The 26366-nt window shown below is 38.4% G+C and overlaps 2 protein-coding genes across 11 annotated transcripts in view; both read right to left on the reverse strand.

Moving 5' to 3' along the window:
• IMPG2 (interphotoreceptor matrix proteoglycan 2) overlaps positions 1 to 9957 on the reverse strand; it is a 53780-nt gene extending 43823 nt beyond the window's left edge. The window contains exons 1-2 of the mRNA XM_041464084.1: positions 9885 to 9957; positions 8289 to 8537 (exon numbers count right to left, since the gene is read on the reverse strand). Of these exons, the coding sequence (XP_041320018.1) occupies positions 8289 to 8537; positions 9885 to 9957 (322 nt within the window). The remainder of the gene's footprint in view (positions 1 to 8288; positions 8538 to 9884) is intronic.
• A 4284-nt stretch (positions 9958 to 14241) lies between these two features.
• Positions 14242 to 26366, reverse strand: part of SENP7 (SUMO specific peptidase 7) — a 44022-nt gene continuing 31897 nt past the window's right edge. For all 10 annotated transcript variants that reach the window (XM_041463842.1, XM_041463846.1, XM_041463845.1 and 7 more), the window contains 8 exons: positions 25615 to 25734; positions 22879 to 22971; positions 21883 to 22079; positions 21411 to 21463; positions 21051 to 21088; positions 20745 to 20813; positions 18550 to 18700; positions 14242 to 16407 (listed from right to left, as the gene is read on the reverse strand). In XM_041463842.1, the coding sequence (XP_041319776.1) occupies positions 16270 to 16407; positions 18550 to 18700; positions 20745 to 20813; positions 21051 to 21088; positions 21411 to 21463; positions 21883 to 22079; positions 22879 to 22971; positions 25615 to 25734 (859 nt within the window). In that variant the 3' untranslated portion in view covers positions 14242 to 16269. The remainder of the gene's footprint in view (positions 16408 to 18549; positions 18701 to 20744; positions 20814 to 21050; positions 21089 to 21410; positions 21464 to 21882; positions 22080 to 22878; positions 22972 to 25614; positions 25735 to 26366) is intronic.

Below are 26366 nucleotides of genomic sequence, written 5' to 3' on the forward strand. Positions count from 1 at the left end.
ATCTCCCACAACTGCCATTTGAACACCTCTGTTAGCTGTGCTCAGGAAACCACACCCTCAGCCTTGGTGAGCTGCTTGGGGTGGAAAAATGGGAATTTTGGGGGGAAAATGGGAATTTTGGGTGGGGAAAAGTGGAATTTTGGATGGGAAAATGGGAATTTGGGTGGGGAAAATGGGAATTTTGGGTGGGAAATTGGGATTTTGTGGGGGGGAAATGGGAGTTTGGGTGGAAAAATTAGGCCAACACAATCACCCCGCACCACCTTGTTGACACTCAGTCCATCCTGTCACTGTCTTGTTTATTCCAGCTGGCCAGATTGCTTTGCAGGATAACAACTCCAGGCGGTAAGGGCACAACACAAGAACCATCCTCAGATGTGTTTACCTATAGGGTGCTCAAGAGTAAATTAATGGACTGGCTAAGGAAGACTGACACAAAACTGTTCTCTTTCTTTCTCATAAATATCTTCATTGTTTTACAGTCAGAAGAGAGTTGCCATTTCACACAGAGAGAGAGAAAAACACAATTTATTCAGTGTGGTTGAAATCACACATGTAAAGAAAGAGACAAGCACAATTCTGTCTTCCACCTCTCCTTCAGGAATGTCAAAAAGGGAGCCAGTTCTCCTGTTGACATGGCCGCCCAGGGAACTGAAAAGACACTACCCTCACAGTGCATTTAAGCTGGCTAAAAAGTGTGATTGACCTTCTTCCAACTTGAAGGTGAAGCCCACTCTGTGATGGGTGAGGGAGGTTTTCCAAAGTTTCTCAAATTCTGGAGAACTCCCATAAAGAAAAATGTGTTTTTCATTAACTACATTTTAGGCATTCTGAGACTGTAGACAAAAGCTGGAGGCACAAAACCAAAGTGAAACAGGACTTGACTGGAAGCTTCAGGTAATAACTATAACTTACTTTTAAAAATAATTCACTGTCTTTCCTTTCTGTCCTTCCAGAAACTTGCCAGTGTCTGTGTCAAATACATTACCTAAATATGCTGACAACAAATGAACAACTTTTAACTAAGATTTAAAATAGCAACTCCTTCACACCTAAACAGAAAATGAAACAAAATGAGAGGCAGGGGGACCAAAAGTTGACCACCGAGCTTTTCAACTAGAAATGCTACTCTGAGTTTTAAACATAAAGCTTTTAAAGGAGATAGAGAATGGGGGGGAAAATTGCTGCATGAGAGCTTGTAATAAGTTGCCATGAGCCCAATTATTCAGAGTTACTATTGAAGCTGCTGGGCAGGCTTTGCATTATGATCTTTCCAGGACTTCGTTTTCAAAGACTAGCTACAAAATTCTTAAAAAACAACAAAGCAGGCAGTCCTGCCAGCATGAGGAAGAGCTGCTGAGCAGACCCAGCAGCACTGCCACTGCCACCTGAAGAGCAGCTCAGCCTGCGGGCCATGTGCGAAGAGCCGCTCTTCATGGCTGGATCTCACACCAAACTTTCACTGGCCTGCTACAAGGGCACAGATATGTGGGACAGCATTAGCCACACCAGGCCCTGGAGGAGACAGGATTTGTGGCGAGGCCTCTAATCCCCAGCAAATAATACTGATTAAAAGCATCATAAAATCGAGATCAATCTTTTAAGGCAGTGAGCTAAGAGTCTTGGAGCTACACGTGAGTGGGAAGGTAAACTCTCCTGGAAAATTGTTTCCTTCATTCCATGGCTGCAGTAATAAGTAACTTGTATTTTTAAGCTAGTTGACCACTCAGCTACCTTGCAATTTTCCTCCAAAGAATTCAAATGTTAAAAAAAGAATGAAGGCTTATGAGAAGACAAACTCCCTGCTACAAGAGCTGTGGTCAGGTCCAGCTGACTACAGGAAAAGGAATAGTTATGCTGAAGACATGTAACTGAGTGGCACAATAAACCAGAATTCAAACCAAGAACGCAAATCATACAGCTTGGTTGCAGTTTGTCTCCAAAGTATATTTTGCATGCATATACTACATTTTCCATGTACTCCATCCTGAAAAGCCTCACAAGTTAGAAGTCACTTAACTCATCACTGAGATAATCATCTTCAATGTGAAAGAAGGGCTAGGAAAAAAATTAAAAGATAGGCATATTTGGTCCATGCCCTTGTTCAAGCTTCTACTGAGCCAAGTGTCACAGACACTTGTAGTAAGCAATGTCTTAACTTTTAAAGGCCATATTGGGTTTCAAAGGATGCTTCAGGAAGCCAGACATGTCATAAAACAATTCCAATGGGAACTGTCTATCAGCATATCTGCTTCAAAAGCAGAAAATCCCAGCCCTTGGGAGCTTATCTACTTCAAATGCAGTGTCTATGCTCAAGTAATACTCAAAACTGATAGTAAATATCCTGAAAAGCTTAAGATAATTATGTTTCAACCCAAAAAATTCCTCATAGGTAGACACAAGCTCTTTTCAGTCCTACTAATTTACAGAAATGAGTAAAAAAAAAGTTTATTTGAAGCTTCTTTTCCTAAAGGCATTGTCACTGTTTCAAAACCTCCAGCTAAGATCTATGACGTGATTGGATGACCTTTCTCTTGCTCTGAAATTCTCCAGTCTGGCTACCCCTCATGCACCTGGGTAGGATACAGCACCCTTGTGGCTCAAGCTGTACCACTGGGGATGCATTTATCTCTCCAACCAGAGACAATTAGCCTATTACACTCAGTCTGTGCTCAGGGATTTCTGAGGTTAACAGAAGGGGCACCACATGACAGCACTGAGCACCCTGTAGGGGGTAGGGTGGCTTTCTGGCCATTTCTGTAAGTGGGCAGTGCTGGAACTTAATCCAAATTAAATCTCATTAGTGCTTCTTAAGAGTTGAATCGTCTGTGGTAGCTAGGAGCACTGAATCAGGCTGAATATTCTATTTTGAGGCAATGTGAGACCAACTCCTCGTCCTCCCTAACAATTTCTGCACAACTGAACAGCTTAATTGCAGAGGGGTTTGATGAAGACCATAGTCACAGGGACAGACACCTCCTAAGAGGTCATTGCTGCAAAGACTTTGTTAGCATTTGTTAAACAAATTAATACACACATGCAGAGAAATCACTCATCTATTTGCTGCTGTGTATAGCCTGTAACACAGCAACCCTTAAACAATATACAAAACAAACAAGGCGTTTAACTGAGAAAAGACTTGAATGTGAATTAGCTAATTCATGTGAAAGAGTTTAGAATTGAACATTTCCATACTAAACTCCAGCACATAAATTATTCTCACCAATAATATTGCAGTAAAAACTAACGAGTGCCCTCCATGGACAAAGTCAAGTTTCTTAGAAGCATATGCTGGTGTCTAAAAATTCAAATGTAGAGGAGAGAGACCTTCTACAAATAAACTTCAGAAATTCATTGCTGGGTATGAGGTACATGTAATATGTGCCCAGGATGCAGGGGAAATAGGGAAAAAAGGCTCACTCAGGTAGATCCTTTATTTAATGTATGGTTTTTAGCCAGGTACTTTTCATTACTTTTGGCTCTTTCATTATTATTAGCAAGATCTGAATAACTTGTAACATTATGACTTAAGTATCAAATTGAAACTTAACTCTTGACTATGTTCATGTGCAGAAAATAACACCATTATTTCTAATACTTCTGTAAACAGATTTTAAGGAACCAAAGAAAGGGGGAAATGAACAGGCATAGTGCTATGCCCAATCTAGGGATTACTTTCATGCATAGAATTTGATTCCCGAGAAACAGAAATTCTTTCCAAAGTTTAAAAATGTCCATGTGTCTCATCAGCCACAGTTCACTGCAATATCATCTATTTCCTTGTTTGGGCAGTATCTTTAAAAGTTATCCTTAGATGTTTGGCTTTATCTGAAGCTCTGGCTGACAAGAACATTTCTGGCAGAGAGACCATCTGATCTACTCATGTGCAAAGATCAGTGCCCACAAAAAATTTTAAAAATGTACTCACAACATACACTGAATAGTTTAAGACAGAGGGTCAAAGTAGGGAAAAATTGTAAAGAGAATTTAGGAAAGGTAGCCACCAGAGTAATTACATCTCAGAGGTGGCAAAGAAGCATATTACCCTGAGCTGTGCTGACAAAATCCAGCAGCCCAATTAAGAGGCATGAGATAGCATGGCTTGTACTGCTTACCCATCTTGTAATCCTTATATTGTTTCTGTTTTACATGCTAATTCAACTTCTAAGTCTACTACAATCCTCTACCAACAACTTACCCAACAGAGAATGGACAGAGTCACTGAATAGTTCACATAAGGTGACTGGTCACAAAAGACTTGGTCTGAGTGGGTGTGGCTGTTTTTACCATAATAAATTTTATTTATCTATTGCTCAGGCTACCATTTCCCTGTCAGCAGTAAAGAATATCATACCAGACACTAACATGTACAGCCCACTCACTGTCTGTAATCCCACTATTAGATTTCCACAACATTTTTTTTGTACAATCTCCAGCTGCCATTGGACACACTGTGTTTGTCACAACAGTCTAGCAATGAACCAACCACCATTACATTTACATGACTCTTCCATCAGCAACCATAACGTTACACCATTTAAAAGGAAATCAGTCAAAAACACTCTAAGACCCAACCTACAGGCTTACAGTACCCAGTCTGTAAAACATTTATGACTAATTTCCATCCCCACATTCCAAAAAATTAAATACAAAGTCAACCAACGGCAGCAACTTCCATACACAGCTACAAGAGATACAGAGACAGGGCAGTACAGAGACAATCATAATCCAGGATTTATCTCAAAAGAGTTAAAATAGCATCATCTGCTACTGCAAAACTCTGTTCTGATTGTAGGAATAAAGCAGCACTTCAGAAATTTGTCTTGTAGACTGCAGGTGTAGAAAAACCAGTACAACCCACGCCGTTTCAGGCTGCTGCTTGTGAGTACCACAGTAATAAAATGACCACCAACAATCATACCATTAATTAGACTTTCATATGTTGAAGGGTGATACTGCTGTTTTATAAAACACTGATTTTTCTCCAGATCCCTGTATTTTGTTGCACTTCGATATTTTTTAATAGTTTATTATGTATTTATCATATTCTTCATCTTGTATTTTTTTAAAGCTCAAAAAAAAATCCAGATGTTGTAGCCAAAAAAACCCAAAAAGATTAAAAAAAAAAAAAAAAGCTGCACACTGTTAAGCCTACAGCAATACTACAAAAGCACTTCCTTAAAGCTCAAGACAGGAATGTTCATCTGTCAGTCTCTGATACTTAGAGAGGCTTTTGCCAGCTAGCAAAAGTAAATAAAGCTATAGGAGCTACACATAGATAATTATATTCCCACCTGTTTCCTTCTAAGGTAGACACAGATGGAATAAACAATCTGGATAATCAGCACATGCAAACCTTTTCTTATTTCCTAACAACCTCTTACATCACAATACAATCTGCCTGTCCTTCCAATGTAGTGGCATGGTACTGCTGGCAGAACACCAAAACCAAGGAAAGAATAGACTGTATTAGAAAGATCCTTTCCAGAGAAAGTATATATTGATATTGAAGTATTTTCTTACTTCAACACATGCAGAATAAAAAAATTAAAAAATCTAAAAGTACACACTGAGATTGAAAAATCAGCAGATTCTGTGTACATTTATATTTATTCCCTTCTGGGGTCAGTTTTCCTAGTAACTCATAGTATCTCGTCTCTGAGTGTTAAACAGTGACCACACTTTTTCCTAGGATTATTTTGTCGACAGTGAACGATGGGTATCTGGATGGCTACTAAAAACTTGGCACATAATTCAGTAGCACTGAATTCAGACACTAGTTGTCCATCAAACCTGCTTTACCACTCCACTCTTCAGCTGGACAAAGGAGAGATAACATAACAAAAGGCTCATGGGTTGAGATAAGGACAGCAAGAGATCACTCACCAGATTCTGTCAAGACAGGCTCCTTGAATTTATTACCAATCAAATCTGAGCAGGACAACGAGAAATGAAACCAAATCATGAAACACCTTCCCCTCAGCCCTCCCTTCTTTCCAGGCTTAACTTCACTCCTGGTTGTCTCTAACCCCTCACCTACAGTGGTGCTGGGGAATGGGGGAGTGGGGCTGTGGTCAGTTCATCACTGCAGTCTCTGCCACTACTTCACCCTCAGGGAGAGGACTCCTCACACTCTTCCCCTGCTCCAGTGTGAGGCCTCTCCCATGGGAAACAGTTCTTTCCTAACTTCTCCAATATCAGTCCTTTCCACAGGCTGCAGTTCTTCACAGGCTGCTCCGGTGTGGGTTCCTTCCATGGGGTGCAGTCCTTCAGGAACAGACTCCCATGGGGTCACAAGTCCTGCCAGCAAACCTGATCCACTGTGGACTCCCTCTCTATGGGGCCACAGGTCCTGCCACATGCCTGCTCCAGTGTGGGCTTCCCAGGGTTCCAGCCTCCTGTGGGCATCCACCTGCTCTGGCATGGGGTCCTGCATGGGCTGGAAGTGGATCTCTGCAGTTCTATTGACTGCTGTGGTCTGCACCACAGGCTGCAGGGAACCCCTGCTCTGGCACATGCAGCACCTCCTCCTTCACTCACTTTGGTGTCTGCAAAGCTGTTTCTCTCTTATGTTTTCACTCTTCTCTTTCAACTGCAATTGCTGCTGTGCAACTTTTTCCTTCTCAAATATTTTACCCCAGAGGTGCTACCACTGTTGCTGATGGGATTGGCCTTGACTAGCGGAGCTGGCTGTCCTTGGCTCTGTTGGTATAGGGGAAGATTCTGGCAGCTTCTCAGAGAAGCCATCCTTGTAGCCCCCTGCTACCAAAATTTTGCCACACAAACCCAATACACAGCACATGAACTCTCATGACATCATTACACACCACCCAACACTCCTAGAGCAGCAGTTGCTGTTAACAGAAGGAAAATGACAAGTTGCTTGAACAAGACCTTGTGTGACTTGCTGCTAATTAGTCACCTCTACTATTTTCAGAGATCTCTTTCAAAAGTTTTAACTTAAAAGCACTAATGGTAATCACAGTCTCTCTGCTCAAGAAAACCTTGTTGATTGTGAAAGCTGTTAAATCCAGTAAGGAAACAGATGGACTAGATAGATTTTTGGTTCAGCCTAGGATTATTAAGACCTAAATATACTTTTTCAACCTAATTTACAGATTTCTTTCTTCTTTACTATCACCCACACATTTGCTTATTTGGTAATGCCCTAATGTACCCCTACCACAGATAACTGATATGTGACTGCAGTTAAAGCCCATGGTATGTATGGATCACTTGGAACAAACAAAGAATGGTTGAGTCCTCCTGGGTGGAAATAAGAAACTGGCAAAGCCTGTCAAACCATCAGCATCATCATCAGTGTCAACATCCCTTGCAAGGTGGACACAATTCATATTTGAATGAGGCTGTAAAATCCCATATAATTCCACTTTGGTCTCCAAATACATTGTTTATGTCTATTTTTATGCACACACTAAGCAACTCATGGTTGTCAGTGTTTTTCACTTGTCTAAGTAAATAAACTGTCACCAGTGAGAGGTTCTCTATAGGCAATCAAATCTCATCAAACATGAGTCTCTGAACACCCTTCCTTCTACTCTGAGAGCAGCTCTGTCATTTGCCAGTTCTGTACAGACACATTAAGATAACTCCAAATTGTTTGAATGCTATAACAGAAAGACCAGAAAGTGCTGCATGACTGTCATGTCCCGTTCCAATGTAGTCAGACAGAAGGGTTTGAAATACATCACTGTTACTGTAATATTTCATCAAGTGAAAGAAGCTGTTAAGGGGAGTATGGCAGCTCTGCAGAGAAAGCTGTGCCACACCAACTTCCACATCTTAAAAGAAAGGTTGCTTGTCTATTGTACTATAGCCTGACCCACAGAGATTGCACATTTTCTACAACCACCCATAGATAAAAGTCACATGGTTGAAGTGCCAGTGTCTCAAACTTAACTTTTCTGATTGGCCCCTCAATGAATTCTGCTGGCACTTTAAGAACACTAAATAAACCAAACAGACACTGTTAGTTAGATACTCTGTATGTAGCATCTATTTTTCTTAGCATTCAAATTGTTCTGAGAAAATATTATTTTAGTAAACAATGCAGTTTCATGGAGCAAGAGTTCTTATTATATATGAGTGTAGACAGATAGAGGTGAGGTTTTAGCTCAGAACAGCTCTCATAAGCAAGATTATCACAGAAAAGTAAGTTTCACCAGTTATAATGTATTTCCTATGGCCTGGTATTTATTATATTTAAAAGTTGAACTATTGTTTAATAAGGGAATGTTCTTTATCACCTACCCATGAGATGTACTTACCTCTGAGCCTGAAATACTTCAGATGGTTGGCAATAGCCTGCTCAACAGATTCATCAGGGCAGATCTTAACTCCACTGGGAAACAGAATGGACCTCTTCCTTCGTAACTGCAAATGCCTGTGGAACTGCTCAGCGTCCATGATGCCATCAGGCTTTTTCAAGCCAGGAGGCAGAGAAGGGTTTGCCAACTGCCAGTCACTGAGCTGGACATCTTTAGCCTGTCCTCCTCCTGCAGCTGAATAAGCTTCTGCTGTGAAATTAAAACCACACAAATTCCTCAGATGAGATAATGATGCACTCATCACTATCTTCATGCCACTTCTGCGGTCTCTGAAGGAGATTGCTGTGCTTTTTTCTGTCTCTGACTGTGATGTTATAAACAATCTTAAGCTCTTTACAATACCCCATCAAATGATAACATAGTATGAGGCTCTAACCCTTTGAATTCTAACATCTTGTGTTTAACTTTCCATCTGCCGTTAAGCTTAAGACAATGGGACTACATTTGTGAACAAACATGTATTTGGAAGCTTTCAGGGCTTTTCAGAAGTAAAAGAAATAATTGAGAAATAATCATACTCCATACTTTCTTTCCATAACAGATTTGTATACCTTGCAAAAAGAAAGCTGCTTGAATTGACACTTAAACTTCATCAGTAGAGACAGGTCTCTACTAGAGCAGGGGGGAGAAAAGAGGAATAAAAGGCCTCATCAGCTTTATGTTAGGGGTTTCTCAGTGGTGTAGTTTTTTTGTTTGTTTTGGGTTGTTTTTTGGTGTTGTGTTTTTTTGTTGTGTGTGTTTTTTGTTTTTAATTCCCTCTTATATTAGTTGTTCCACATCATTCCAGAGGAATCTTGAGGAAACAGCTGAGGTAAGAACATGTATATTGAGATTTAGTCTGACAGTCTAATTTTCCACCCTTTAAAGCCAGTTGATCTGAAATTATTTAACTCAACTTCTTTCACTTTTTTCCTGGAAAACATGCCTGAAAAACAATCACAACCAGTCATTTATTAGAGAAAGACTAGAAATAACTCTATGGCATTTGTCATCCATTAAATGATGGGTTTATTCTACAGCTTCATAGTCAGTAGACCTTTGACTTTTATGACTGAAAGATGAAAGGCATGGTTATTTCGATGGTATATTGATAATCAGCTCTGTTGCAGAAGATCACCAGATGGCAGAAAGAACATTAAAAAAGATCTCTAAGCCAAACCCCCAATCTTTACCCAAACTGACACATGTTCAGTGCCCATATGCACAAAACAGAACCTTACTTCTTAACATTTAATGCAAAATTAATAAGAAAAATTAAAAAATTACCAGCATTTAATATCTCAAAGTTGAAAAAAATTGCCTCCTATACCTACTTCTATCCTCAAAGCAAGACAAATGTGCAGTTATACTACCTGGAAATCAGTCTAAGTATTCCATATTTACACTGCTATCACAGCACAGATTTGACCAAACATTTCTCTGTATTAGCCCCCTTTGTTACAATTAAATCAAAGAACTAGAAAATAGAATTAGAAATACTACACACTGCCACACCTAAATTTGTAAACAAGAACATAAGAAAGATATCCGCATTACCTGCAACTATTTGAAGATCTGTGTTAATCATTCCCGGAAGGCAAAGAAAGATTTTCCACATGAAGCCAAACATACTTATTTGTGTAATTAAAAAAATATATATATAAAAGCAAAATAATCCAAATCCCTTTTAGCAAAAGAGCTGTTGTCTTTACCGTAGCCTTGAACCAACCAAGAGCATTGCGCTTCTTGAAAATGTCTTGACGTCACATATCATTATCTTTGGAGAAAGCATTAGGTAAAAAAAGTCAACCAATACATCCTGGCTCTGCTCTTGTCAAAGACAGTATTCTGCTTTAGTGAAGAAACAAGAAAAGATGATTGAAGTAGACTCCTTGGAGCTAGCAGATGGACTGACACAATTTTTAATTTTAATCTGGCCAGCTAAGCTCTTTACCAGGGCTTGTCATACCATTAACAGACAGTCCAAACAAGGACAGCACCTTTCACATTTAATTAACCACACTTTTTCATTGGCCTTTCAATTTCTGCTCTTTTTAAAAATCCTGCTGGCCAAAAAACATCAGAAGGAGCACACTTATCTCCAGTAGAAAGTCTCGTGTGTTTTGTCTTCTGCTTGTACAAATATAAACTCATATATGACTCACTTAAGCATCATTGTATATGTAAACACTGAAGCAACCTTTCTGTGGGACTGTTTCTTCTGGTTCCATGGCTGCTGTCAAGTCTGTGCTAAAGGAGAAAGTCTTGTGCTGTTCTACCACTATCCCCTGCATCCCAAAAGCAGTGCTTCTTCCAAACAAAGCCAGGGCAAGTCACGATTCTTTCACTTCTGTTCAGGTATTACCTGACATGAGCAGCAACAAGAAGTGAGTACAGATAGCTGATGATCAGCCAAGGAAACTGCAGAAAGGACAGAGCACAGGAAAGCAGCAGCACTCTCAGTTCCCATCCAGGGTCAGCTCACTGTGGAAACGTGTATGGAAGCTGCCCTGCAATGGCAGACTGCATTCACACCACTAGGAAATCTCCTTCAGGGCTGTTTTCTGCATAGTGTTACTCAGGAGTTCCTGGTTACTGTGTTCAGATCAATCTGAACAAACTCCCAGGTTGACTAAAGTGACTATTTTTGGTACTGGTTTTGTATAAGTATTTCAAAGCTGGATTCCCAGGTCTCTGCCTGCAAAGCTTTTACACAGAGCTCCTTAGGCAGTACAATGCTCACTTCTCTTCTAGCTGCTGTACTGAACTGCCAGCAATTCACATATCAGGAATTATCAGCAGTATTACACATACAACACTCACAGGAATCAAATAAAATGACCTTTGTTTTTATGCTCTGTCTCGGACATCTAACAGACTCTAGCTGATATTTTTCAAAACAGCAACATACTTTCTTTGGTTCTCCCCTCTCTGCCCCAAAATTATTAAATTACACTTAAAGCTTTTACACTGAGCTGCTTGAACACCCCCAGTTTTCTTAGAATCAGACATTTTGCATCTATCAAGCCATCGCTGCAGACCTAGTCTGGCTCTGCCAAGCTAACCATGATGCTGGCACTATGCTGGAGCTATACATGGAACAGCACAGCCACAATACTGCACTGGTGCCCAGGAGCTCTTTCAAAGTCCTATTCATCATGTCTGGGTAGAGACAGCAACTTCTGAGGCCAGCTTGGGTATCTTTACTATGACCCTGGATCCAGCACAGACCAGCTTTATTTTTTTTATCCTCTACAGAAACTCATGCTTTCAGTGCCATGAATGTTTTTGCTCGCATTACCCTGTACAAATGCAATTGGATCAAGGTTAGAAACACTACACACGCTTATAAAGGCAAAAGCTATCTTACCTCCTGAACATGTGACAACGAATCCCTGTACAGAGCACACATACTTCAGTATAAATATGAAACCCAGTTAAAAGTTTTCTTGGAGAGTTTTTTAGATTTACGGTATTGTTGTTTCTTTCATCAACAAAGTACTCAAAGGCACTCAGAATGTGAAGAGTATAAAAAGCATCTCTGTCAAAACTTGTTTTCTATGGTATGGTTATGTCAGCTTCTGTGAAATAAAACATTTTAAAAGTGTAAATTCAGTTCTATTAATATTAGTTTGCTATCAATTTTATATTCAAGTGATTTCAGCACTGAAATGTAGACTTGCAACAGCTGAAAATCTACATTTATTATAGCAAAAGGCATATCTAAAAGCATAATCTTTTAAAGTTTCTTAAAATAAGCAAAACAACTCTTGCAATAGATTTCCAAAATAATTGTGGAAAATTAACTCCTTCCTTGACTTGACAAAAGCCTTTACAGTAACACTTTGTATCAGAAAACATATAATTCTTCATTTTCAGCATCCAAGTTTTATCTGTTCAAAAGTATTCAAGCAAAGCACTCTTGCTGAATGAGAAAAAAAGGGAAGTGTAATTTGAGTGACACAACACACCAAGTCATCCCAGTACCTCCAAAAATAAAGACAGTTTTCTGACAGTTTGCATTTCTGAGAAGAAACGTATTTTCATATAGTAAATGTGATTAGCTGAATTACAGTTCTCTACAGAGCAATGCTCACTGAAATACTGTTAGAAAACACATACCATTCTAAGTAATGCCCCTGTTTTCAAATGAAATTTATTCAAAAAGCTGAATCTACCTGTAACTAAAAAAAAAAAAAATGTCAAATAAAGGATTACCTTAATGAAAATGCCTCTAATAAAGTGCCACATCATGGCCGATACCCGCTATCTCCAAACTCATGAGTTTACTATTCAGAATCTAAACTGTCTCCCTGAGTGTACAAAAAAGATGGCTTTATGGCATTTGACAGGATTCACCAACAAAATCCCAGTCAGTTTAGCAGAGACAATTAGGTTAGACAAAACCTTTTCACTTGCTTAGTTTCTGTGATTGCTGTGACCAAGCATTCACCGTTGTCACTTTTTCCTTGTGCTCCTGGAGAGTTCTCTGGTGAACACCTCCCAAGATTAAACAAGTTCTGAGGCTGTTTAACTTCCAGCTGATGAAATTCAGCTCACCATAGCCTGTTGTACTGCCATCTCTTCCATCATACAGTATCATAAAGTATTTTGAGCAGAAGAATTAGGAAGTGAGGTCAACCAAATTAATCTCACACTTATCAATGCTGTCCATGTAATGTAAACCTATTTCCAGCATTCCTCCTTTTCTAAACTGCTGACCAGAAATCTCTTACCTTGTTCAATAGTCAAAGATGATCCTAGTGTCTGTGCTCCTCTTTGAACTTCAATTTCCAACTTCGATTTGGTTGGGTAGAACTATTACTGTCAGTCTTGGTTTTATTCAACATTTTCAATTCTGAGATTCTTCAAGTCTCATGCTACAATTCCTGCTTTTCCATCTGGAAAGCAGTTTTCTTTTTGCTTGTTTGGGTTTCTTTTTTAGTGGGGTGGGGGATGGGTGCCAGAAGCAGTATTCTGCTTCTCTGTCCTAATCTAAGATCTAATCTGTCCTGAACTAAGATGAAAGTATTACTACTGTGGCTCTCAAGTTTTTATTATTTTCTAAGGTGTAGTACTTCCACTACAAGCTCATCTCAGGGTTAAGTTCCAGGAGGTGAGGACCACAAAAGCCCAGATGAACTGCAATTAATCCATGCCTGCAGTTCTATTGCTAAAACACAGCAGTCCCCCCATATTTAAAAAATGAACAAAACCCCCAAAAAAACTACTTGGAGATTCGCTTCCCCAGTTCTTAATGAAAATTATCTACTGTTAGATTTTTCCTGGCAGATTTACTTCCTACAAGTTACTTCTCTTCTACCTTACTACTTGTGTTGTGCAGTACCTTAAACAGATCTCCATGACTCAGATGTCTTCATGGAAGTGATTTTCTGGTCCCACAGACAGAATGCAGCAGTTTCTTTTAAAGAAACTGAGGGGTACATTTGGGTACAACTGATTGCCTTAAAACAAAAATTACACAGACTAGGGTAAAGAGCCTTACAGAGACTGGTTTCTTTTGAAATACTCTGTCACTCCACTCGTTCAGTTAAAAAGGACTTTATACAGGAAATAGAAATACATGAGATGTGCAAAAAGGTCTGAGTCAGTCTGGTTAAAAAGTTAACTTTGGGGAGTTCCAGCAAGTAAAAAGTAATCGTGAAGATACCTGGAATATAGCTTCTTCCACAGAAACACTTCCTAGCATTTACCACATACCTGGCAAATGCAAATGGCTGGAAACGGGGGGGGTGCATGGCTGATGGTCCCGTAACCACTAGGTGAGACATTTGGGTTAAGACACCTTAAAAGTGTATGTACCTTAAAAGCAGTCAGATGGACTATGTTATAATGAACTTATGGGTTAATTGTAGCAGCTGGGAAAAGAATGGCAACAACCACAGTCAGCATCTTCTGGAGATAATTTTAATATCAAATGCATTGGCATTCTCATAGCACATATGTAAGAAATCTAAAAAGGCAATCCTTTTGTGTTATAAAATCAGTTTAGAAAATTGCATACATTATTTTGCTTTTAAATGTCTATAAACCAGTCAACCTAAAAAAGAACCAATTGCTTGGTGCTAAAACCTAATTTGACTATAAGAAAAAACCCAAATTGTTTTTCATAAGGGAACACTGAAAATATTATTCAATTAAGAAAGAGAAGGGGAACATACATCTGCATTGTATCTTTTGTTTTTCAATAAATACACAGATTATTCTTGTAAGTAATGCTGGTGTTGTGATTTAGGTGCTGAAAGACACAACTCTGGGATGTGAGGGAAAGATGTTGGGAGGAAGGGAAAGAAGGGGTAGTGCCAAACTACACAAACTAAAAACAAAGACAAAAACATACAGTCATTGCACAAGGCTGCTCACAGCTATACAGAAGGTAACTGTGCTCAGCAAATTGTTTTAAAATTCTCTCCCCCCCAGAAAGAATGCTTCCTGGTTTGAGAAACAAACAAGGGGGAGTGGAGGGGTGTTGGATGACTGTACAGAACCTGAAATAACTGGAATTTCCAGAAGCCAGGTTTCAGAGTTGTCTTGAGGGAAGGGGCCCTGAGAATTCAGCAATGACAAAGATGTTCACATCTTTGGGTTGCCTTCAATTTTTATTTTAACTCTCGATTGTATTTCCAGCTTTAAGAGCTCTGTTTTTGTAGACTATTTTATGACACAAGTGGTTTTGGTGGCTATCTGACACACAGTCCTTCTGAAGGGTAAGAAGACACTTCAATAAAGTTACAGTGGGGAACAGCAGAAAGCATCCTTTTAGAACAGTCACCTTCTAACGTGCAGTGAGTACAGAAAAAAGTGCACACATCAAAATGTGATCACTGTTCAAGGAAAACCTACATAAATGCAAACTAGGACAATGATGAACTTGTGCTAGTTTATCAAATCAAGTCTGAGTTCAAACACTCAATATTCAGTCATCTTTACTCAATTCTCCTAAGCAAGGTAAAAATCTGGTTTGTCTTATATGTAAATCACATATCTTAATGACCTTGTTTTTCAATAAAACACCTCAGACTTTTGAGGTTGTTAAGCCACAGCCTGCTTGCCTTGCTAATACAGGTGATGCCTCAAGATTTGTAGGAATTATTCCTCAAAATCAGGTGAAAAGCATTAAAAATCTACTGCCTACACATACTGTATTGGTATGTACTTTGAGAGCAAGTTTTTTCTTATCAGATTTTAGAAGCAAAAAAAAGTTAAAAGAAAATACACTCCCGATTTTGAAGTATTTCAACAGTCACTCTCAAACAAATGTCTTCCACTTGTGGAAACACACTTTTATGAAAATGTTAGGAAAGGGGAAAATTAGTTTCCAAAAAAAAATCATCAAAACTCATGAGCCTCAAATCTTGGCAGAATTTTCTAACACATGCAGATTACTTCTGTATATAACCAGAAACAAAACAAAAAATACATCTCTAAAGAGAGTCAACATTAAATCTGTAAAGTAAAAAAATACATAGTATTCATTCTATCTGTATCAGCTGCAAATCAAGAGATATAATACAAGATCCTGTCTTCAGGCCTGACTCCTACATGACCATCCCTGTCCATACAGAATTATAAAGAACAGGCTCCAAAAGACGAAAAGTATTTTTTATATCCTTGTGGCATATACCTGTAAGCAGCTTTCATATTCCTAGAATCAACTAGCAATCCATATGCATTAGCATTAACTTACATATTTACATTCTTATCTACAACCTTCTCCTTTCCCTCTTCCAGCATCTTAAGACCACACAACACCAGCGGAAAAAAAAAATCTTTAAATAAATACATGCTGAACAAAAAGTACTCCTTGTGCCTTATTATTTTTTTCTTCTCTGCAAGGCAGGGAGAGACCAAACATCACTAAGTGGAGTTCCAGTTATTTTATACAGCAGTGTCCTTTGCCAGGATGGCCTAATTAGATTTATTAGCTGTTGCTGCCACTCTGCTGTTGAAAGTGCAGTTGCAAGATCAGGTCTCGAATTTCTTCTCTTTTGTTTCTGATCAGCTGACGAGGGAACCAATCCTCCAGATGCAGTGGTTGTTCAAAATTAACTATGGGATTCTGGTAAGACAAATAGGAATAATTTATGGAATTAATTTCCTAACACAACCTTCAGAATGAATTTCAAATCCTTCCACTGCTGCTGAGATCAAGGAGGCACAAACAAGTTTCCATACAAGACTGCCAGCCTTCAAAGTCAAATTGCAGTTCCTTCACCATATTCACACATATATGTGCCCTTGCCAAAAGGTACTCATTGTAAACACCAAACAGGTTATCATCACTTCTCTTAAGGATACATCAGTATCAACACATATTAAAGGCAAATTTCATGTCTTTTAACAAAGTAGCCATACTTTTGATATCTAACAAGGGACAGATTCATTTTAGTCACCAAACACATAATTATAATCACACTATAGCAAAGAATCAAGCATACTGTGATTGAGCATCCTGAGATTTTGTTGTCTCAAGCATGTGTTTTTTCTGTCATGAGCAAGACTTCTGATAGAAGACAACAAAAAGTAAGAATACTGATAACAGTTTTAGCAGGACATGAGAAGGGGAGAATTTGGAACAAAAGAGGAAAGCAAAACAAAATAGCTGAGAGGTGCTGGCAGATTTGGTAGTTAAGACCACATCACATCTGATTTGCCAAAACCAATTTTTTTTCTTCTTTCCCTCTTCACTCTTTTGCCATTTCACCTCCTCCTTCCTTTGAATAAAGTAATATATGATAAATTGAAACAGTAAACTAAAAAACACATCATGGTTTGCAGTCCATGAGTAATGGCATCTTTAGGACAAGTTACAAACACCTTCTCCCAAGCCTTGCTTCTTCAAAAAGAACAAGAACCCCTTGTTAGAGAACAGGCAGTTCAAAAGCCTTGGTAAGTTGGTAACCTACACAAGAGCTCAACCTATCTATTAGAGAACCACAGAACGGTTGGGGATTGAAGGAACTTCTGGAGTTTTGTATCCCCAACCAGACCTTCCTGGCTTCCAGCAGAGCACCTCTTCTCATTGGGTCACCTGTCACTGAGGTCAGGAACCCTCCAGGAAGCTGTCAGCCCAAGTCACCCCAAGGGTCCAGGGTCTGTGAATATGAGGCTGCTTTTACTTGTCCAAAGGGGCCTCGTGCACTTGCTGTTCTTGGCCGACAGCAGACGCCCACTGCTATGTCACCCATGGTGCTCTGCTCTTTAGTCACTACTCAGAACCTCTCAGATGGCTCCTCACCTAGCCCTAGGCATAAATCCACACATTCCAGCTGACCCACAAGAAGGACAACTCTACCTCCTTGTGCTCTGTGCCTGTGCTTTCCAAAGAGCCCATATCCATCCACAGCACTCCTGCTATGGACGTATATCCTACGTGATGTATCCAACAACATCCCCATGACCTGGACAAGATCACAGCCTGCAACTGCACACAGAGCTCCAATCTCCCCACCCTCCCCCAATGGGAGTACCTGTGTACAGGTGCTTTGGAATGGCCATCTGTTCTCCTGCAGAAGAAAAGCCTGCCCACTGCCCAAGGCCTCACACAAGGCTCTGCATGCACGGGAATCTCAGAGAAGGCAAACCACATGCATCAAGCACCAAACAAGCAGAGCCATGCAAAGGACAGAACAAAGGACAGTGTGCTGATCACAGGGAGGAAGACTTGGGACACCCTAGAAGACAGTGCCTGAAGCCCAAGATCTGCAGATATTTAAATGTATGTGCTGGAAAAGAAAAAGAGGCTCCCTTAGCTCTACACATTCCCTTTTAATAATTTCTCCTCTCCCTCTCTCTACAGAAACTGGTGCCTGCAGAGCCACTCAAAGGCCAATGCACAAGCTGACAAAGTTTTAGATACTGCAAGAAGAGATGCAAAGATACTTTTGTAACATCTGTAGGGCAGCAGAGCATACACCAATAGGCTCCAAATATGTGCAAGTAGTCAGGGATACTGCATATGTCAATATAAAAGCAACACTAAACTACAAGGTCAGAAACACTTGAGGACAGACACATATGAGACACCAGACAGAAAGACCCCTGCCATTACTTAAGAATGGATTTCATCTCCTCTTTCTCAAATGGTTTTGACACTTTTGACACTTGAGAGCTTTTTTGTGTCTGGCTGTTTTACTCTGAAAATGGGTTTTTGTGGTTTAAGATAATTTGGATGAAAGAGGAAGGTAGTTTGCATTTGTACCTGGAAGAAGCTTTCCACATACTGCAGCAAATAGACCCCACAATCACTGCTGTTATCTTGTTTAGGCACTCTGGGACAGAGGTCAATCATTGTTGATTTACTGAATTCCCGATGCGTTTTTCGTTTAGCTTCCCATTCCACTTCAAGGTACCTACAAAAGAAAGTAAACAGTGGAAATACTTGAGGAATAACTCGCATGCTCAGTACCTTTTGGGACACTACTCAACATTGCACTCAGAGGCATTCCTACCACATAACAGGCAATATACAAAACAAATATGCATGATGTAATTTAAAATCAGCTACTTGTGCAGAGTTTCTGTAAGCTATTAGGATACCAGGACATTTTTATACCTTAACTAAAGGAATAATTTTCTTGGCTATTAGACATTATTCCCAGATTCATTCTAAGCAGCCAGCAGTGGTTTTTCAACCTAAGCAAACCATTAAAGCCCCCTTAAACCTCACCTTACAAAAAACTTCAGTAACAATTGCACCAACATAACCCTTGCAATCTAACAGTGCACAAGATATTTAAAGACTTGATGAAAACCTTTGGAAAGCTATTCTATAGTGATTAGGATTTATTTGATATCAGGCTTTTCTATTGTTCTCATGCTTCAGTAGCAACTCACTGACTCCACATTCAGGGCTGGCTGCTGATTTTAGGGATGGGACAGAAAACCTAAGGGTCTGGTTTTCAAAGGCAGGAGTTACCTACATTTTTCTCCTGGCTATAGCTAGACTTACAAAGTCTAAGGGCTTCTGAAAAGCAAACATAAGATCTGACTTAAGAGAATAAATACATGCATTAAGCCAGATCTTGTGCTTGATTTCTAAAAGCCCCAAGTCCTTGCAGTCATGACAATAAAAATACATATAGAACACTTAAACAGCTTTTGGAGAAAACAGCAACTGTGAAAAGGCACCAAATATGAAAAAATTCAAAGATTAAGACATTTCAGTAAAGCACACTTTCTAGAAACTGCATGAACCTATGACAGTAGAGTTTCTAATTCATTTGTTTGAGCCTGACAACAGCCCAAAACACAACAAAAATCAACTTGGAGAAAAGAAGATGTCAGAATCCCTGCATCAGTTTCTTTAAACTTCTGCTTCCAGGGCGTAATTGGAAACTGAAGATAAGGGGAGTTTGCTTCCCAAACTCCCCTTATCTCACAACTCCATAGGTCTCCACTTGTTTTCTGACTTTTTGTGACATCTCTCTAAACTCTTAAGAAACCACACTGGAATTTCAACCTCAGGAGTAGCTCAAAGAATAGTGCACTAAAATAATACATCTCACAGAGATTTTATCAATAAATAAATAAATAGAAGTTGCTATTTCATTATTTCTCCCAAGACACACGGCAGGGAGGTTTTTCTATTTAAAGATGGTTTCATAAAAACTTTACATAGCATTTTGAAGAATTTAGTTTTACAAGAAGATGGTACTATTTAATTTACAAATTTTTGCACCTTTCAGTAAAAGGAATAGCACAGAGAACAGAAAGAACAATTGCATTTAGCTTCAGATATTTAACAATTTTTTAAAAGTTGTTGATAGACATTAAAGTTATTAGGAGTGTGTAAAGTACTCAACGTTTTTATTACATTCTTCCTATACCTACATATTTATCACATACAAAATATATGTATGTGATAAATATGTAGGAATATACTTTTACACTTTTCTAAACAAATATCATTCCACTATACTGACACATCAAGCTTTTAGACAGCTCCAGTTCTAGCTTCTGCATTTTTGTACATAGGAGTGGATTTAACTCTAATTCTGTAAGTGTCATCAAAAAAATGAACCTCAGTCCCCCAGAAAATTATCATTCAGATTTCAAAATATTCATCTTGAATGTTTTTCTACCCTTAAAAACACCTTGAGTTATTAGACTAGATGAGATAAATCCTCCCCTCACAAAAATAACACCAGCAAAACCCTCTGTTTTTCTTTTTTCTCCACTCTCTACTTTAAAGTTTTTCATCATATGTGGGTTGCAGAACATAGACAAGCTTTTCATGGACGCCTCTGTATTATAATTACAGTTTCCTTAGTCATGACTCTTCATGGACTTTCCTACAGCATTAGAAATATACACCTTTCTAGACAAAAGTACTTTGTATATAGAAATATGACCAGCAGCATTTATTGCTAAAAGATAGGAACCATAGTTACTTACTCTCTCAAAACCTGAACAGTTTTCTGCACAGAACATGCTTTCAAGGAATCCAAGATGAGTATACAAGGCCTGTACACAACAAAAACAAGTCATTGCAGTCTTTCATCACCAACACCACTGAAGGCAGTATTTGGTTTGCATACTGCCTACCCAAAAGAATTAATATTTTAACCAATGTGGTAAAAATGGACAAGTGTGGTTTCGCCATAAAACCACACCTACAGTTGTGGTTTTATGGCAATACCTGAATTACTACAGATTTCCATAATTTAGTATCACAATATTAGAAAGAAAACAGAAGCATACCTTTTACAAATCTGCTTTTTGGAATTACTTAGGGAGATCTGAGACAAAAGAAAAAAAAAAATGTTCAAAAACCAACATCAATTATAGACTCTAAGATCTTCATACATTTAAAGTTAGGGAAGGTCTCATTTCAGAAAAGTAGAAACTGATAAATCAATTTTAAAAACAGGTGAAATCATAGCAGAGCAAATACGTAAGCACAGGAAGACAATGCTAATTCAAAATGCCTTGCACATGCTGCAGGCTATGCAAACATCAATAACTACTGCAAAAAAGATGATGCAATATCCCTTGGTCAAGTCTCACAGCCTTCAGAAACTCAGTAATATGGTTTCTCCGTCAATAAAAAAATGTACTTACTTTAGAAATAGCTGAATACAGAACGGAAGCAGAAGCAGCAATTTCATTGCCACCTAGTACAAAAGAACAAATGAAAAAAATTAAGAAAAGAATGCCTACACAAAGTATTTTTATTTTCAAGTACATGATTATTAGTATTCAAATACTTTCAAATATGAAAGTAACTAATTTATAAACCAATTTTTAACATTCTCTTCTGAATCCTGAAACAGAGTTACCAAAGGTCTTCCCTCCTGATAAAATTCCTACTGAAACCAAACAACTTTCCAATCATCCCTGATTTTCCATGTCTCTTCCAGTATTTTCCAGAGTTGCAGAGGACTTGCAGTCCTTACTACACATGGGTACATAAAAACATACTACATCAGTCTGGAAGTTTTAGAACTCATCTTTCACCTAATTTCCCTCCTTCAAGGACTAAGACACTTAGAATTATTCATGGCTTGACATAACTTCCTCCTAGATTACATACCTTTAGAGAATAAAGTTCTGTTACCATCCCCCTCTTCTTCATCCCTTAAGAGCACTGAGCCAGCTCTGGTGTTCTCACTCTCTGGCTCCACTGGAGACTGCTGAGGCCGGTGGGATAATGAATTCTGCTGGGGACACTCCTCATACACAGCTTCTTCTAACCAAGGAAAACAGATCACTGCCATGTACCAATGAGACCTGCCCAGCAGTGAGGAGAGGGAGGAAAAGATGTCAGAATTCTGTAACATTTGGTTCTGAAAAGGCTATGAAAAGCTTTTATAATATTGAGAGCTCATGGACAACTGTTCTGTGACACACAGCCATCATGGCCATGTTCTTTTCATGGCATCTCATACTAACCCTCTCCCTCATTTTTTACTTTGCATTGTGGCATAACAGCAAAAATAAGTATCAATTCCTTAAAAAACCCCAAGAAACCCACCACAGCAATTTATCAGTGTTTGAGCACCCATTCCACACTTCAACTAAAATCCAAAATAAAAAAATATTAACAATCAGTGATAGTGATCCCAGTTTTGAATATAGCTGAAGGTGTGGCACCTTTCCACAGCCGTTTTCCATTATGTACCTTTCAATGATGATTCAGTTTTACAGGCATTTCCAAGTACAGGTCGGTTATTTAACCAGGCCAAGGCACAGATTATGGAAGTCCTACTTTTATCTACTGACACTATGAGTTGCTGTTATTTCTTTATAGAAATATTACTGAAGTGCACAGGAACCATCATGATGACACAAATTAACAGTCTGAAAATACCTAACAGCAGTTTTCAGTAAAACAAATACCAAAGGTACAAAGTTGACAGCTGAATAAACATTTTATCTTTTGAACAGTTTTCAAAAATTACTCATTCCACATGTGTTACTTCTTCAAAATCTAATCTATCATGGGCAATTATCAGCCATAATTTTTTACCACCACAACATTCACTGAAATCTTTAAATAACAGAAAATGTGTTGAAAACATAGACTTACTCCTCATTCACAGGCACAAAGATATAATCTTTATTGAAGATATTTATATTGCGAGTCCATGTTCTTACTCTTCTGTGTCTTCTCTGTGCCGCTCTGAAAAAAACAAATGACAATTGTTGTTTGGTTTTGTTCCTTTCACTTAAAGCAAGGCATAGGGATTAGCACCCCTACATCTCCCCAGTTCTTCAATGGGTTTCCATTTACTCTAGATAGTTCCTAGACAGATTAAAAATAAATCAGCCTGCCATTGAGCCCAAGTGGCTAATGAGCCATTTCTGAACTACTTTAAGCTCTTCTTGAAAAAAAACCCCACAATTATTAATAGATTTGAATGGATTTCTTGCAATTATTATTTACTGCACTAAACACAAAAACCTCATCTAAACACCAGTCAGTGTAAATACAGATCTATAATAATTTTAAAACATCCATGAATTAAGCTTTACAATACCACTTTTGAAGGCCTATCTGAACAACCTTTTTTGAAAGGAAAAAGCTAAATGACTTGCACAGGGTCATGCTGCACACCTGTGGCAAACACACAGGTGAAACACATGCCCTCCAATCCTGGGATTTAAATGCTGCACCACACTTCATTTCCAGCTCTACAGACAAAGCATGAGGACACAATATGAGGAGAACAAGAAAAAACAGAGAAAATATTTAAGTTTATATTTTCAGCCTAGTTTGTGCAAATTGAAATAGAAATCAACATTTCACAGAACTTTGCTCCAATATTAAAGCAAAATTCACTCTGCTCAGCAGACATCCCTATTATCATTGTGATTCCATCCTTATCTTTGATTAAGAAACAAATTCAGAGTAGTAGGAACTGGAGAAAATGAGTAAGGAGTGGAAAACCAAGCTGTTGTAGACTCTGCATGGGCCAGCATCAAGTGAAGACTTGCTGCAAACTTCCTCTGCTCCATGACTGTAGGAGCATTGGGAACTTCAAAGGGAAAGGCCTATTTATAACCTGGGAAAGCACCTATAAAAGCAACTTTCTCAATCCAGCAAAGTGAAGCAAAGGGTCTTTAAGTAGCTACATCTGTTGAGTGTCATTTAATTTACAACAGTGAAGAGCCAGGATTGTCACTAGCCATTTATCAAAAAAAAAAAAAAAAAAAAAATAAAAAAAAAAAAAAAAAAAAAAAACCCCCACAAAAAAAAAAAAAAAAAAGCCCAAGTTTTCCAACCCCATTTTAAAAAAAAAAAAAAAAAAAAAAAAACCCAACAAAAAATTAAACAAAAAAAAAAACCCACTGAAACAAACTAACATCCTAAACTATCTGCAGTCATCAGGTGAGCATCTAAGCCCAAACACAAAAGTAGAATTTCCAAAGGTATCTCCTAATCCAGAAAAGCCACAGTCCTTGAAATATGATAAACTAAGAGTGCTATTCCTGTTCCTTCAGAAGATTATGGACAGTCCAGCCTTGTAAAAGGAATCAGATCAAGGCACAACAGCATTCTTATAATGGATAATTTTGTCTTCACCTCAGAACATTCAAAGACAGAAGACAGTAAAATCATGGAAGATGTTCTTTCAAACACAGTTACATGACTTTCAGGACATCTTGGAGAATATTACAGAAGTCTTACTTTTCTTCCCTTCAACACAGCTTTCACCCAGCAGTGCCTGCCACCTAAACAAGATGGCACACACACCTCTCTATGCAGCTGGCCTTGTTTGCCAGTAGAATGAAAAATCTGGGGACTTCATGGATAACAGAAGAAAAAAAAAAAATCACTTCAGAGAGAAACAAAAAAAGCCTTCACTAAGCTGAATGAGGTGCTTATTGATCTCTGTAACAACCTGGATGTTTTTAGTGAGGTGGGTGTCATTCTCTTCTCCCAGGTAACAAGCAACAGGACAAGAGCCAACAGGCTCAAATTGTGCCAGGGAAGGTTTAGATTAGCTATTAGGAAAATTTCTTCACCAAAACCTTTTCTAAGGACTGGAACAGGCTGCCCATGGAAGTTGCTGAGTCACCAGGTCTGGGGGATATTTAAAAGACATGTAGATGTGATATTTGGGGTCATGGTTTAGTGGTGAACTTGGTAGTGCTGGGTAATAATTGTTGGACTCTATCTTAGAGGTCTTTTCCGACCTAAATAGATTCTGTGGCTCTGTGAAAACAAAATGAATGTTGGTGGCTTTGCTCTCAAACATCAGTGTTGAGAAGAAACTGGAAGCGAGTTAAGAATGCTTCTACCCTTTACACAGCTATCAGGAAACACAATGTGATACAGAGTTCCTGGGCTGCTAATGATATCTTTTTGGGGAACTCTCCAATCCAGTGAGCTCATGTGTTAAAAAACAAATGTGCAAGCTTGGTGTGCAATAAAATTCTTACTAAAACATTGGTCAATAATTTTTTACCAATATGTAAAATGACATACATGGCAAATACAAAAATATTCTTAGTAACAAATTCTTTAACTTATGCATGTCTTGCAAAACTGTGGATTTATGATAAAAACATCAAGTAAATAATTGCCTGAAGTAAATATTCAGAAAAGTTGAACAAAGGTGATAACATTTTCATTCGTATTCAGTATGAAACACATAGATTTTAAGGAAAAACACCAGTATGCTTAAATTGTGAGTTACAATATTTAATCACTAATCTTCTACAATTATTTTATGTGCTGATTAGTAGATGATCTCCAGAACTTCAAAGTTTCAAAGAGATAGATTGTTTCTGGTCATAATAGCATCTAAAATGAACTTACGAAACTTTGACATCCCCCTCAGAGGTTTTTTCTGTCCTCGTCAGGCACTTGTAGAAGAAACTGCTAAAAATGTGTGTACGGTCAGCAACATGTTTTGGTGCTTTCTCCAATAACAGATATCTACGAAAGAAGAAAACAAATGATGAAATTATTTTTTCTAGAAAGAACTGTTACTGCTAAAAAAAAGGGCAATTATTCTAATGACTTGTCATACTCAGGTTATGCTTAGTATCACTTGCTGTCAGCCACTAATCACACCAAACTTTTCTATTTTAACTATTCACATCATCAGAGTATGTAACAGCCAAGCACCTACTAAGAATGCAGTTATTTTTTGTCCTTGATTTTTTCTCCAATATTCAAACTTCTGACTTTATTTTCAAAGTTAGGTACCTAGCCCTTACAATTAAGAGAGACTTAAAAACCTAACCAAGTATAAACCTATGGAATGCTATACTTGTGCATATTCAGATAGCATGAAACAGGTCAGTTAAACTGTCCATTTCACTTTTGCAGGTTATGCATGTGAAAGCTAAGTACCTATTACTTCATTGCTGACAATTTTATTATAAACATCAGCTTCCATGTTTATTCTGTCACTCTAGAAGGCCAAAGCTCTCATAATTGCAGTTATCCTAATAAGGTACCTCCAGCTTCAACTGATGAATTGGATAACACAGTCATACATGGCATTGCTTGCAACAGAATGAAAACTGAGAATGTGGGAAGTCTTAACATATTTTAAAAGCAGA

Source organism: Pyrgilauda ruficollis, unplaced genomic scaffold (genome assembly GCF_017590135.1).
Source record: "Pyrgilauda ruficollis isolate IOZ18807 unplaced genomic scaffold, ASM1759013v1 scaffold17, whole genome shotgun sequence".
Lineage (NCBI taxonomy): Eukaryota > Metazoa > Chordata > Aves > Passeriformes > Passeridae > Pyrgilauda > Pyrgilauda ruficollis.